General features: G+C 29.1%; 1 protein-coding gene across 1 annotated transcript in view; it reads right to left on the reverse strand.

Moving 5' to 3' along the window:
* Window positions 1–229: 229 nt before the first annotated feature.
* Window positions 230–16,832, reverse strand: part of Jhbp16 (Juvenile hormone binding protein 16) — a gene marked incomplete in the record, with an annotated part of 44,932 nt that continues 28,329 nt past the window's right edge. The window contains 1 exon segment of the mRNA XM_067047808.1: window positions 230–2,938. Coding sequence (XP_066903909.1) covers window positions 2,787–2,938 — 152 coding nt within the window.

A 16,832-nucleotide genomic window follows, 5' to 3' on the forward strand; every position in this document is an offset into this window, starting at 1 on the left:
AATTTTGAGTATAAAATAATAAACAATAGTAATTTTCTCTGAATATTAATTAAAATAATAGCACTGTTGACTTAAAACTAATTTATATTAAAGTAACAAAATTATTATGTTTCCAAAATCTTTCATTATTTCAATATTATTTTTTCTATCTGTTAAAGAAAAATACTTTGTAAGTTTTCTTTTTATTTTTAATCAAATATAATTAATTTTGTCAATAAATCAGTCAAAACATTTTATATGGATGGTAATATTATCTTTTTTTCTCAGTTATTAAATATCTATTGTATTTGCCTAAACATTAAGATTACTTTTATAAATATATAAATATGAATTAAGGGAATTAGGAAGATTATCTATAAATTTAATTGGAACTACTTTTACAACTGTTTAAAGTTAAATAAAAATAATCTATTAATTCTTTGTAACTATTGATATTTCATTCATTAAAGAACATGATAAGATGTGGACACATAAAGTATGGAGTTTTAAATCATTGAATAACAGAATCATATAAATGTTCCCTATTTTTTTTGGCATAACCTACTGAAATATTTATCATTTGTATTTCCTAATACATGAAAAGTATATCTATATTTTTAAATGGTAGGTAAAATGAAGAATATTAATAATTTTTAATTACATGGAAGTTAATGAACATTTTGTGAATGTGTTTATTATGAAACAACATGAACAACCGGTAAATGAAATTGAGACTTATTGCAGCGGTGGGAACGAAATTAAATTTCACTGACGAATATGTTGCAATTTAACCGAAACTTCCGAACAAAAGATTGCAAAATGTTTTCTTATTTGTATTCACTGGATTTTTTATTATGATATTACACAATTTAATTATTCACTATTTTATTATAATTCGAATTAGTAATTGTTAATTAGGATTGGTCAAATTATTGGTTCACGAAATTTTTTCAACATTTTTGTAAATATGTAAAGTACTTTATTTTATATATTTTAAATCCACAGCAAAGCAATTTAAAAAAATAATAAAACCCAATACTTAATATCAAAAACAGTTAGTTAACGGGAAGAATGATTCGAGTAAGAACATTTCAGAGAAAATTGCGGTTTAATGTTTTAATTTTAATAACAAATATATTTCATAATCAGATGGCTATGAAAAATTTCTTTTAAACCTTTAATGCCTATTAGACATGACTCATTCTTTTGAAAAAAAAAGTTGATTGGTCAACGCGTTTTGTAAAAAAAATAATTCTTCATAATCTGGAGGTTAAAAATAAATAATGAAAAAAAAAATTGAATATGACATAAGATTACTGAAAACAACTTTACCAGGTCATAATACTTTTCAATCTTGACAAAATGCCACAGGAATTTCATTTTCTTAAAAAAGTAGACTAAAAATTATTTTTCTCGTGGAATCTTCAGTTTTTTTTTTTTTGTATAAATAATAAATATATTTGTATAAAAAATATATAAATCTGATTCAGTAAGTGTTCCAGATAAATACCAAAAGTACAATAATAAATAAAATAGACAAAACTATTTAATTCGGGCTTAGAAGAGCAAAGAGTATAAAAATCCATTATGATCTGCGTCAGTTTAATTTCACAATTGATGTTTTCTAGCATTAACATTAAGTTTAATTTTTTTATTGTGAGTGTTGTCATACCAATTTCAAAAATCATAAAATTACGCTTTCCATTTATTTTTTATTTATTTAATGGCAGATGGGCCTTACGTGGTTAATGTAAGAAGTACAAAGTTTTCCAATTAATATTTTGAAAGTACTTAAGGAATGGAACAGGAAAAAAAGTTTGGCAATTTCTATTGACAGATATTCTTTCAATTAGTACTACCAATGGTCATTAAAATGAAGCAATTTAATTATAAATAAGAGTAATACAAGTAAAATTATGTTTAAAACATAGTTAAATAAAATTTTAATAGTCATGATATTATTACCGGCTGCATTTAATTTTTTTTTTTTAATTTTGTGACGAAATTTTGGATGGGACCCTTTGTCAGTTAGAAGAGGGAAGTGAAGGATGGTGTTGTTTACGTTAAATAGTAATTAATTCAATTATTTTTATCGCTTCCCATATGCAAAAAAAAAAATTGTTCTTGTTCATAACGGAACAGATGAACCTGAAACCAATGTCAGTTAAAACATACATTTCCGAAAGTCTACGCTTACACTACTAAATACATACCGCTATTTATATTCTTTATACCCAAAGTAAATTGAAACTGATAAAGTAGATAAATCTGAGATTTACCAGCATTATTGGCTCAAAAATCACTTTTAATTTGTGCCTGAAAGGCTTAGGACTTACACAAATGACAGTTCTGTTATTACTACGACAGCAAAAGTAAATATCAATCGTTAAACTGTATTTAATCATTAAACCAAACTAACTGAAAATGATAATAAACTGAATCCATTGTTAATTGAAGTACAAGATGTAGTGTAGTGCTTTTACAGTTTTCAGAAACATTTATAGTAAAGAAAACAAAATCTAAACTCGTGAATTAGGGAACACTTGGATTAGAGCAACTGTCAAGTACATTGTAAATTTTGTTCATTAAATCAAATATATTAAATTAAATATTTTTCCATTCAAAACATTATCTTCTATCAGTCCAACTGTAACTCTCTTTATGATCTATAGGTATTATGATGATTCATACTGCTACAGAGTTTTATAATAAATGTTCAAAAGTGTGACTCATGACGTTGAATATTCCTCGTGAATAAAACATAAATTGTACTCGTTTATAAATAATATCTAATTACTATTCCGGTCTCAGTTCGGTAAGATGGTGTTGAGATCGAGGTCTTTAAAGTTGTTGTTGAATATTTCGGTGAATGCTGTACTGACCATGTCGTTGACGAGGGGTCTGACAACTGCGAATCCTGGCCTCCAAGAGGCGTTGATCATCCTGTCAAGTACATTCTCTGAAAGACATTGAAGAACAGGTTAGTAAGATCATGGTATAATAAGTCCTGTCATAATACACAGTGCATTGATACTTATAACAGAAAACTTACTTTCAACGTATTTAATAAAATTTTTACATCAATGAAACTAATTTTTTTTTTTTTTATAAGATTTTATGGTTTAAAATGAATTTTATGATATGGAAGCCTCAATAAATGAATATTGATCATTTAGAGCACATTAGATCTTGATCCTAGTTAGAGTACATATTGATATAAAAACCCCAAGAAAAAAATTATTTAACCAATTTAAGGGGTTCTGAGAAATAAGACTTACGGTCTTTATTGAAATAGAATCTAATCCGTAAATAATCAAAGCAATAAAACCTACTTTTATGACATCGACTACTAAACCTAATCATTTTTATAATCTATTCTGAATATTTTATTACCTTCTCCTGTATATGATTTTACCTCACTCGTCACCACCTGCGATTTCTAATTAGTTACATTCAACGAAATAATTAAATTATTAAAAAAATATTTAGGAATATAATGTTTATGCTATTATATTTTTATTAAACCAAAACTATCACAAATCATTAATTCATAATTTTTATTGTATTCCTTACTAATATATTGGATAGAACCAAGCAGGTTCAATTAATACCAGAATTATATAAGAAATTAAAGACTGATCTAAGCTAAGAATAATTACATTGTACATCACGAAATGAGTTATGTTGTACAATACATTATGTTGTTGAGCACTTTGAACAGACATTGCCTTTCAAATAATCAAGACATAATTAATAATTAATTTTTTTTAAACATGTAATTTCTTCCACAATTGACCTAGGACATAGTTACCTAGTTACCTATTCATCAAGATAAAGCAATAACAGTTCTGTATTGTGTAGTATTTAGATTAGTGTTCTCACATATCCTATGTTTACAGGAAAGTAGTATAAACATATTTATTCATTTTTTTAATCATTTAACATTCATAACGATTTGATGGACAAGATGTCAAAGCTCTCATACCAGAGTAATACAGCAGTTTTATTATATAAAAAAAAATACAGAGTCTTTAAGATTATTTCTTTTAGTTTTGAGAGGTTATTAATATCTTTAGACTTGAGTATACGAATGTAACATCCCTAGTATCATAGTCGCAATATTAAACGCAAGTTTAATATTAAACATTCGATTTAATATTCAACACGTCTTCGAGTGCAAACATTTTTAGCATCTTGCAAAAATCTTTTTTTGCATTTTGCAATGTTTATTATTTGTAAAATGCAAAAAATTATTATTTGTAACCGATTTTTGGACTAATACTTTTGATCGAAAATTGACATAATATATTTGCTCATACATTATACCGTGGATGTAAGTAATTAATAGTTATTATAAATAAATAATTTATAATATATATAAATATTATTTTACCTTTTTTACCGTTATTTTTTTTTTTATGTTTTATGTTTAAGCGGTACTTTGTATAGGATGATCTAAGTTAACCATTCACTTTTAAACCCATCAATATAATTAACTAATGTATTTGCGAACTTTGAAATTATTCTGCTTCTATTCGTACAATAAATAATGTTCATCATGAATAAATAATTAATAATTCATAAATAATTTGACAAAATAAAATTATATCAGTAAATTTTGAATTAAAATTTCACCTCTTACAGTTAATCTAAGGTTGAGGATTTTTATTTTTGAAGATGAGCTTTTTCTTTTAAATTGTCCGTTTTTAAAGAACCACCCCTATAAAACAAATTAATAGTAGAAAAATGTTAGCAATAAGGAGCGCGAGGGTTGTTAAAAAAAAAAATTTACTGAATAATTTAAAAAAATAATAAAGATGAAGAAAATTGAGCTCCATATTGTTCCTAAAGGGTCCTAAGGCGCCCTTCTGTCCAATCTGACACGGCCATTAATCATAGAAGAGAAGCAATTCTGTGAAAGAAGCAATTCCTAAGAATCCTTCCTCCAGGGCTTAGAGAGTTATTACTTTTAATTTTTTAAAGGCAACATTAAACTTACTCAATTGATATTTTATGAATCTTGGCGTTACTTAAAGATAACTAATGATTGAAGATTTCAATAACCAAAAGAGGCCGAAAAATGTGGTGTAATTTTGATATTTTTTTTGTTTTCAACATGAAGCGATTGTTTCAAATACATCTCTAGTTAGTGAAAAATTTTTACGATTATGAGAGTAAGAAAAAAAAAAAGTAAAAACATATCATATTTAAATACTAATTAATTATATTTTATATCATTTATTTCTTCAATATAATGTCCATTTTTTTAACAAATTAGGATTAAAAGACTTTTTTATCTAGAGGTTTTCGCTTACAGGGAGAGATGTCAATCTCCTAGGCATATTGCTGGGGATGTTACATGATTTAAAAAAAAAAAAACTCATTTTTGTTAGATGAGAAAGTTATGTTCATACTGCTACACAACTACACAGTACAGAACTGTAGTTGCTTTATCCTTATGTATAGATAAGTATGTCCTAGACCAATTGTGAAAGGAATTATATGCTTTAAAAAAATAATAATTATACTTAATTACTTATTATACCTTAATTATTTGGAAGATAGTATCCGTTCAAAGTGCTCAGCTAATAATATATTGTACAACATAACTGATTACGTTATATGCTGTGTAATTGTTCTTAGCTTAGATCAGTCATTAATTTCTTATATAATTTTGGTATTAATCTAAATTACATCTGCTTGGTTCTATTCAGTATGAAATAATTAAAGAATACATAAAAATTATGAATGAATGCTCCTGGTTATTTTCGGTTCTATCAACAGTCATTCGTCTTTGATGGAATGAGAGAGACCATTTTGAGGCTCATGTAAGTCTTTATGATAAATAAAATCAACAAAACTGTTTCATTCGAGTTTAGAAGAGCGTTGAGTATATAAATCAACAATGAACTGCATCAGTTATACATTCACAATTGATGTTTTCCATTGTATTTATTGTGAGTGTTGTGAAACCAATTTTAAAAATTATATTTCCATCCAATATTTTAAAAGTTTGGTAATTTCGATAGACAGGTATTTTTAATTCACACTACCTATGTACATTTAAATAAAGCACTTTAGTATAGATAAGAGTATATCGAGGCAAATTATATTTAAAAAATAGTTAAATAAAATTTCAAAATGTTTTAATAGTCATGAGGATATTTCCGGTTGCGTAGGATTTTTTTTTTTTTTTAATTTTGTGACGAAATTTTGAAGGAGGAAGTGGTTTTCGTAAAATGGTAACCAGTTCAATTATTTTTATCACTTCCCTCATGTAAAAAAAAAAAAAAGGAAAATTGTGGTTCATAATGGAGCAGAGGAAAGTGACACCAGTGTCAATGAAAATTTAAAAAAATCCAATTTTAAGGAAAATCCCTACTAGAATTAGTTATTCATTTCAATCCAACACTACGAAATACAAATCACTTCTTACATTTTTTTTTGCGCAAAATAAATTGGAACTGATAAAGTGGATAAATCAGAAATTGACTAGAATTATTGGCTCAAAGATCACTTTTATTTAGTACCTGAAAGGAATTAAAATACCGTGGAAAAGTACTTACTAATTTGACAGTTCTGCTATCACAACGACGGCAAAACTAAAGATCAATGCTGTTATTCTGTATTTAATCAGGTTTAAACCAATAAATACCCCTGAAGTATTCTACAGAGGAACTAGAGGTTTTTAGGAAAGGCGATATCAAAACAAATCTGAACGAAATTGTTTGTTTTTTTTTTTGTTATTTGTATGTTATTTTGTTATACTTATATTTTTTCATTTTATATTATATTTTTGTTATTTTATTTAAGTCCTCTCTCACTTTGACTAAAATCATTATCGAGAGCCGGAAAAGTTTTTTTTGATTGATTATTTTTTTACTCCGATTTATAAAATTTTAATTTGGATAGCTGAAGAGGTAAATTCTTAATTGAGCAGAGTAGTAAAAAAAAAATTTCTAGAATGTTGAGGAATTCCTTTGAATTTTGTGCTATCATTCTGACGTAGCATAAGGATAACGTCAGAATTGCCTTTCCCTGTTTCATTGATAAAGTGTGGGAGAGGCCACTGAACCGTGGAACTATGAATAATCTCGTTTGTCCTTTGAGTCATAAATAGTAGATCCTTGCTAAGAATAGAATCTTTCATGTAGAGCGGGGTTCTGGCACGGATGAATGGATAGATTAGATTGGAGACAATGTGGTATCTGGTAATGAGATGCATCTTGATATCCATTGAACATGTTTAATGGAATTCAAAGCCAGATTTTGAACTTAAGTCAATGCTTTTTCAGATAAAATTACGATTCGCTGATTAAGTAAAGTGACTTTGGATTATCCGAAAATATGAAAACCTTGGCCTTATTTAGGATTTGCCTTTTACCTTTTTGAATACCATGACATGCTTTAACCAAATGCCACTAATAAATGATGTGCTTTATATAACAGCGAAATAGGTCAGTTTTTTCTGGGAACATGAGTTTGAAATATCGAAACCGGTTACAAGATACAATTTTAAGACTATTTAGCTCCAATAATTTCGACACGTTTGAATAAATTTTCCTCGTTACTTTATAAAATAATGACGTGTAATCAGCGTATGATGAATGATGAAATCTTTATTTTAAATTTGGTTGTGATATTTATGAACTTCCTACGACTAATCGGTTTTATTATTGAAATCTCTTGTATTCATTTATAAATAAATATTGTTCAAAAGTTAATAGTGGAATTAGCTTCACCATACGAACGACTTAAAATTCTTTTCATAATTTGTTAAACTAAGAACAGTTCTTTCTTATATTCAATAGAAAATTAATTTTTTTCTTATAAATTTTATTTTTTTGGTGAAAATGTTATTTCAATTTTATTTTTATGATTCCTTTGTACAGATGGGTAAAAAATATTAAATTTTTTTTTAAATTATTTATTTAATGTAATTTACAACTGTACAAAATAATACAATAGGTAAATATGTAGTATATTTCATATACACTTGAAAATATTGGGAAGGAACCACCCATTGGTGGTACTTCAAACATTAATTTAAATTAGAAGGTCCCGTGGCCTCTTTCTTCTTTTCAGACGCCTCGGAGAATTATCAGGGATTGTTAAGGATTAAAGATTAAGAATTAATGGGTTAGGATGATTAACGAGTTTGGAATACAAAGACGCGTATCTGTTTAGAGTCAAATCTGCAGCGAATGGGATTTTAAGGTCTTTATGAATGAGTTTATTTGTGACGTAATAAGGAGTATCAAGGATTTTACGTAGAATTTTGGATTGTAACGATTGGATGCGGGAAGAATTTGAAGGATTGGTGGAGCCCCAGAGCTCAATTCCATATGTCCAAATTGGTCTGATTATTGTAGTGTATACTAATTTTTTGTTGTGAATGGGAAGTTTACTAAATATTAAATATAAAATTATATTTGTCTTGTTTAATCATGTAAAATTAATTTGTGTTGTTTGCAAGTTTTAAGTGGCGTTTTCTTATCATACAACAAAAAACGCAAAGTATCTCATTAAACTACGTATTACCGCAATTTAAAATAAAAATTTGATCTTTTTTTTTAGAAAAGTTTTGATTACACTTTAAAAAGCAATTAAAGGTCACAGTTTTTAAAAGAAAAACACTTTTTGAAAGGTTTTCTTCTTTTCACGAGGAAGTATTTCAGCCCATGACTACCCAATTATAATAAACTGAAGTGAGAGCAGGAAACGCGAGATATAAGGAAAAAATAATTACTCCTAGACAGCACACTAGTCAGTGAAATGGTGTGGTTTCATAGTAGCCCTATCATCGCTTCCTCCTTCTTGGGTGATCGTGCGTGGCGTATGCATCATTATCTTAATGTAGGATGGATGATTGGACAGTAGAAGACATTTGATATACTGAATGTTTTAACTCGGGAGGGGATACCAGTATATGTATATATTATGTCTTGGAAGATAATCGTGTCCTAGATATTTCATTATGACTGGATACTTATATTTTAAAAGAGGGTGGAATGCTTTGATAATGCGTTGTTCCAAATATTAACACCATTTGGAGTGGAATCTGTTAAAAGGCAGTAAAAAGGAGTGATAGTTACCGCGATAGTTGTGGTTACACATCAACTGACATTATGTAGTCTGATGGTATTATATTCAAGTTTTCCGTGATAGCTGACGGTATCTGTTAAAACAAAGACAACTACTGCCAAATATATACGCCTTGGATAGGGATCTATCATTTCTTGCCAACCTTATCATAATATCATCATTTATAAATTTATTTTTGCTTTTTATTAATTTTGTTCAAAGTTCATGTATCATGAAAGTTTCTAGATTAAGTATTTTTTTTCATTAACAGTGTTTCTAGCTGGCAATTACCAGGTTAATCTATCAGCAACAAGGATACTGATGCATTGTCTCATGCTTTAACAGCACTAAGACCAAAGGAAACTATCACAGTGGAGACGTAATTAGTTGAAAGTTTATGAATAAGTATAACTACTGCACAAAATCCGTATTAAATTAAATCATGTTTTATAGAATAACAATGTCTTAAGCAACACATCTTTAATCCTTAATGAGTAATGTTCATTTTAAGTCGTAATCACATTGTTACCATAAGCACTCATGCGATTTTCAATGGTCCAGTTATTACGAACATTATATAACTTTTAGGTTAATTGTTCAGCGATTCCGTGGCGTTGGAGTGAGGAACGCGATCCTTTACATGCGGCCCTAGATCTAAATTTATGGATATGGGGGCAAACCTATTCAATGTTTTTCTAATTAAAATACTCAATTTCTATCTTGAAGCCAAAACAAATCATTTGAAAGAGATTATTGTTATGCCAAAGTGGCTTATGCGAATATTTCAGAGAGAATTAGTTTTGAATTAAAGTTCTAGATAGTTTGCAGATAGGGTTTGATTTAATTTAACTATTAGGATTATTTTAGTTTATTAGAATTATTATTAAGAGAAGATGGTCGGAAGGTGCGGTCAGCAGAAAAAACACAAATAAACATACGAAAAATAAATAATAGACTAAAAAATTTGGAAATATACATAATAATGACATGAAAATTAAAACTAGATGATTAATAACAATGGACAAAGACAGTAGTAGATTGATAACATTATTATTTATATACATATAAATGTGAGTAATAAATAAATGATACTGTGCGTAAGAATGTTTTGTTGATGAGTAACATACCTTTTAGTCATATAGATGAGTATAAAGAATTACTTCAATGAATAATGGACAATATGTAAAAGCAATATTGTATAAGGAAAGAATAAGGGGTAAGAATAAATATATGGGGAATAGGGAATGTAGAAAGTAAGAAATACCAGAGAAAGAACTTACAGTTATAGAAAGAAAATTCTGGCTAAACTGTTTTTTTTATGTAAGATTTATTTATTGATAGATATTACAATCTGCCACACAGTTGTGGGCAATAGATAATAATGATGAATGATCTCATACATACTAAAATAAAAATAAAAAAAAAAATAAAATAAATAAAATAAAAAAAAAAAAAAACTCTCTTAAAATATATACAAACAAAAGAATAGACAAGATGAACATAATCAAACTATCTGTATGAAAAATAAATAAATAAAATAACATAATGATAAAATGATATATACAATATTTACACAATCGACCTGAGGATCCCTGAGCCCACTCTATCCCCCACGTGTGAGGAGTAGAGCAGAGCTCAAGGGATCCCAGCGCATCCCTCTCGCCGCATGGCCGGTAATGAGCCAGTGGAGGCTGAAACTGTTTTAAATTGCAGGAAATGCCACTAGAGTGCAGGTTGGCAAAAGGTGTTAGATAAACAGCAATCTAATGGTCAAAAGATCGTAGAGATAAAATACTATAGTGAAAGTAAACAAAAAAATCAATAAAAGGGGTAAAATGTAAAGTTTTGAGAGTCCAAAAAGTAATAAAATGTATCAATATATAAAGGGTATGTAAACACGGATATTTTAAGGGAGAAGATGTAAAAACAATGTTATAAAAAAGAAGATGAAATATGGAGAATGGAAAATGAAGAAAATAAGAGAGAAAAATAACTGCTTAAAATTGCAGGAAAAGTCGTAAGTGTGCAGGTCGACAAAGGCGTTAGATAAACATAAATCTAACGGTCAAAAAACGAACGTTGGGATAAAATAGTTAATAAGAGATTTAAGCATATAAAAATAGTTAAATGTAAAATTATGAGGGCCCCAGCACTCTGACGACGAATTATTTATATTCATGTATATAACTAAAAGGTTTTTAATGTTACTCATCAATATAACATTCTTATCCACTGTATCATTTATTTATTACTCTCATTTATATGTATATAAATATTAATGTTATCAATCTACTACTGTCTTGGTCCATAGCTATTAATCAACTAGTTTTAATTTTCATGTCATTGTTTTGTATATTTCCATATTTTATCTCTATTGTCTTTATGTTTTTATATCTCTGATGAAGATATGGAAATTAAGTCGAAACGTTAGTAGAAATAAATAATTCGTTTTTTTATTTGTGTTTTTTTCTGCTGACCGCACCTCCCCCCCCCCCCCGACCATCTCTCCTCTTATATGTCCTACGGCCAACTATCTTCACCTCATTAGAATTATTATTAATTTAACTGCTAGAATTACAGTGTTTGCAGATGGCGAATTTCTGATTTAGTGCAAAGAGTGTTGAGATAAATTGTTTTATTGCGTTTATCTATCAATTTATATTCATTGAAAGATTTGTGCGTTGTTGTCCAAAGTTTTTTTTTATTCGGTTGACACTAGCAACACTGCTAATTGTAACCTACCTTACCGGTACGGACTAAGTCGTTTAACCAAGCTCTTGCCCTCATGGCGTTCTGTTATGCGCTTTTATGTAATGAGATCTTTTTATAATTATATTCAACTTTTATCGACTCTGCTAGTTTTTATTTAACCCATTTACATCAATAAAAAGAACAGAAAAATGCAACAAAACCGAAGATAGCAATATTTGAAAATTGGCATATTTAGTTTATTATCTAACCTACGATTTGACTAATGAACGAGAAGGCGTAACAGGTGGAGCATTATTATGAGTTCATAAAAATTATAGCTCAACCTTTATTATAGTATGATATAAAAATCTAATATAATTGCGAGAGTAGGTAGATATATAAAGTTACAGCCTAAGTCAGTTGTTACTTCGACGAGGGGATCAGCTGGTCGAATGTATATAGAGATGTACTGAGCGTATAAAGGCAGTTTTCACCAGCATAGCGGACCACTCCTCGCTCAACATAGTGTCAATGCGCACACAGTGTATACCTGCAATAGCCCTTAAAGTACCCATGGGTAGAAGAAGACAGCACACTTCAACTGACATCTTTTGTACCTATTTATTATTTATTTTTTCAACGGAGGGTACGAAAAAAATAAATAAATAAAGCCAGTATTTTACAGCAGTCCCAGTCTGTTAGATCTTTTCCTTCTTCTCTTTTTTTAATGTTTTTTTTTTCCTAACCCTTTCTAATCTTCTTGTGATTGAATTTCCTCAAAAAACTCCTTTTACTGCATATCTGCATTTTAAGTAGGACTGTATAGCATTAATTCATATTTATTTAATTTAATTTTGGAGAGTTTAAAGTCGATAACGAGGTGGTGGGGTTCATCTCCTTTTCATATTGGGCTTAAATTACACCAAACCTAAAAAGTAATGATTTCTTAACTTTTGTTATATTTAAGGCACTCCTCGAGGTGAAGGTTGACTGAAAGAGAGATCTGTTAAAGTTTTCAGACATTCAAAATACTTATAACATCTGACTCTGAGTCTTCATTGAGCCGGAACGTTTTATATCGTTTCAATAATGTTTCCGTAACTACTTTTCGAAATATAAAATTTTGAAATGAATATAACCGATTTCCTATTATATTCGGCTGTATTAGATAACAGTGGTGCACCAGGAACGATTTATTATATTAAATCTGAATTAAATTAAATACATACATATATGTTTTTTTTCTAAACCCCATGGGTGCGTGATGTTGTTGTCATTATTAAAACGGGTTGATGGTAGCCTATTTTTCTACATTGGCAATGCATTTGAAGAAAGGGCTCAAGACGTTTGATATTTGGAAGGGGGTAGTCTGTATTTTGTATTAGTCTGATGGTGACGGCTTCAAATAATTTAGTTACTTGTACTCAGTTGAGTCTGAGTCTGTTTGTGTGTGTCTGATACCTTTGTGGCCGTCCTGTCGGTGTCAGTGTCCTAAATCATGGGTTCGTACAGTACTGAAGGATTTCCACGAATTGCATATGTCTCCTCGAAATAAATTCTGTCATTGTCGGTAGTTCGAATGTCGTATTTATGTGGTCCGTCTTTGCTCTTTGAAGTGAAGTATGTCTAACTATACATAACAGTAGGTATGTAGTGATAGAGTGGTAGCTCTGAAACTGTTGGAGCCTCTTGGCAGTTGAAGGTGGCATGTCGGTTAGGATAGGTGCTCCGTGGAGCACACTTTTGTTCATTATTAATTTGAGGTGGATAGGAAATTTATATAATATTTAATTAGAATAATAAACATTTACTATATCGAGATGCAAAGAAATAAATACTTTAAAACAAGAGTAGTTAATTTAATAACTTGATGAATATAAAAATTAATAAAAACGTAGAAATTATAAAAAGTAATAAATACAATAATACTTATCCACACTAATTCATAAAGCTGAAGAGTTTAGTTTTATGGAAACCATTTCTGAAATGTCGAATCATCCAGGACTATTAGAATGCCGACGAATCCATTACTAACCACTTCTTTCTTAACTGCGATGCTCCTCCATCTTTGGAATTACTTAATGGGTGATAAGAATAAACCAAATAAGTCAATAGAAGAGAACCCGTTTGTTCAAAGTAATGCAATACAACCTTCAAGACTTTCCGAAGCGTTTCTCGTCTAAATAAGTCAATATCGAATGGTATGACTTGCAATTATATCCGTTAAAAGAAATTCAGGACAGTTAAATCTTTATATCGACCTTCCACCAGCCTTATAAGGTTCAAGATGTCACAAGTGTCTTTAAGGTATTAGGTCTATCTAAGGTATAAGGTATTAGTCTCATCTTCACAACTCCTTATCTGCATTATAAAAACTTCAAATAACATTCATTGCATGATTGTTCGATTTCGAAGCAAACATATTAATGAACTTTAATTTTAATCCGTTGTTGGTCGCTGCGTGAGAATTTCTCTCACGTCAATTGTTTTTCGGGTCTGGGAGCTGCGAGAGGGAGACTGTGGTTCCCATCTTCCTGGAATCTGTAGTTCACATTCTCTTGCTTCTATACCTCGCTCTTTACGTTACTCTAGCAGCTCTGGGTAAGCGTTCATCCCTAAAAATATACCCACCTCGTGAGACATTATCTCAAGGCTGCTATAAAAATATTCAAGTTGTGAAGATTTTTCTCACGTGCGACAAGTGTATTTAATCCATAAAAATGTTTTTTCCTCGAGGGAAAACATTTGCAGAACTAGGGAAACGTAGGTTTGAAGAAGCAGGAACTTCATTAGGGACGTATTATTTACTATGAATTGTATTTGGATACTATAAATGTATATTAAGATGGTCTTTATAATAATAATTTGTCTTTTTATGTTTTCACTTCATTGCTGCGCCGTATGAATACTATTATTTGTAAATTTCTGGGTTATATTCAGGCATTCTAAACAAAAAAGAATTGCGACCAGTGTAAATGACCGATATGTCCCAGTCATACAGTGTTCACTTGCACCAGTTGTGTACAAGATATTTCTTCAAACTGAGCATTTTTTAGTGTTATGTTCTTATAATATGATATGTCTTTATTTTAATTCTTTTTATAACTTTGTCTGTCTAAAATATTATATTATGTTTACTACTATTTGATAATCTTGTTTGTTTTTTGAATTTTGTAAAACTAGTTTCAAAATAAATTTGTTTATTACCTTTTTGTTATACTTAAATCAACCTAATATAAATCAAAATTGTAGATTTAAGAAATACGTTCAAGGGCTCAACTTAACAAATGTCAGAAAAGTCTCACGCGCGGCCATCCGTGTTAAAATCGACCGATGACGGGTTAAAACTGTTACAAAAAGTATATATTCTCTTGCAGGCTCATTTTTTAGGAACTTTACCTTTATCATAATATTTTTTATCATATTTTTCTTTTCATGCTATTTTTATTTTAAGATTGTTGTTATTTTGCTAGAACATAGCCTTGGAGAATGTCTGAAATTTAGGCTGAAAAGTTGGCACAATAAAAAGAAATCTTTATTATTTTTTATTTTTTCAAGAAATGCCCTCGCTACTTTCCACTTAACTTCCTCTAATTGGCTAGATGAAAAGGAATGAAAGAAACAAGGAAAAAATGATGGGGGTGGAGCTTATTCATTAATTTTTGTTTTTAATTTAACTTGTGTCACTAGGATTAATTTCACTATTTGTTTTTGTTTTGTTTTTCAAGGAATACTCTCATAGCGCTCCTTTTGCATTTACTCATTGCCAACGTTTCGATCATTACAAACAGGTATAATTTAAAAATGAAATTACATTTTGTTAAATAATATATTGTAACGTTAATTTCAGTAGAATGATAATTTTTTTAATACCAAGATGAATCCCTTAAAGGGACAATGAATTAGGGTAATCAAATAAAACTTTATTGATATTTGGATATTTTTTTTTCATTTTTTAAAATGACTTTTATACAGTGTTACATAATCATTATCTCTTTGCACTTGGTACCGTTTAGGACGTTACCTACTGGAAACTCGACGTTACTTTTCCGTGAAAACGTACACCCTCGAATCGTAATATTATACAGTACAATTTTACAACTAAGTAAAGCTATTGTAAAGAACTTTGGTTTATATGTATTTGTGGACACTGAAGAATATATATTTACAAAACTATCTATAAAACTTCGTCATTTTCTTTTTGGTTAGATAATATCATTATCACTATCATTGCTATGATTTTGCTTGAATATTTATTTTGTTAAATCTATCATTATCATTTTTAAAAAAATAATAATTAAATAAATAAATAAAAAAAAAAATCATAAAATGAAAGAAAGTATATGGAAGTGGTTTAGAAATTATGAATTCACAACACTGTCTTATTATCTATTACTTATTTACTCCGTGCATTAATACGATGTGAGTTACTGTAAATATTTTTTTTTTCGGCTTTCTCCATTATCTGATCAAATTTCCATATACTATTGAACCATAATCATGTACGTTTGTTTCACTAATTCTACATATTGCTCAACGGATTAGAGAAGTGTCTAAATAAGTGGATCTAGTCCGTCGTGGATACATTTCACACGGCCTCTTTCGACTTAAAACCGGTTGATCTATTTATCATGCATCTTGATATTTTTATCATATTTTGATATTTTTTTGTGTGACATTAATGGAAGACTAGAGGAAAATACGCGTTTCTAAAAAAAATTGGGATGTAATGTGTTAATTCTATGTAATCGTAAATGAACATTCCTGGCCCCTCAGAGGGAACAACTGAGTACAGAGGGTTAGTTATCTAAATATAGAAATAAACGTAAAGAGCTGATAAGATTAATTTGTTGTAATATAATCATAGAGTGGATTAGACGTTGGAAAATTGTCCGAAACGTCTGCAATGAATATATGTAGAAGGAACTTAGTGAGGGTATTTCTTAGTGTTTACATCGGGACCTGCTCGTGCTATACTTCAGGTATCCCAAGTGTATTTTAAAATTACAATAAATAAGTGTGGAAACGTGAGACCTTTTCTGGTGATTAAATGATATATATATATATATATATATATA

Source organism: Halyomorpha halys, unplaced genomic scaffold (genome assembly GCF_000696795.3).
Source record: "Halyomorpha halys isolate HHAL.00 unplaced genomic scaffold, Hhal_1.1 Scaffold111.1, whole genome shotgun sequence".
In the NCBI taxonomy this organism is placed as follows: Eukaryota; Metazoa; Arthropoda; class Insecta; order Hemiptera; family Pentatomidae; genus Halyomorpha; species Halyomorpha halys.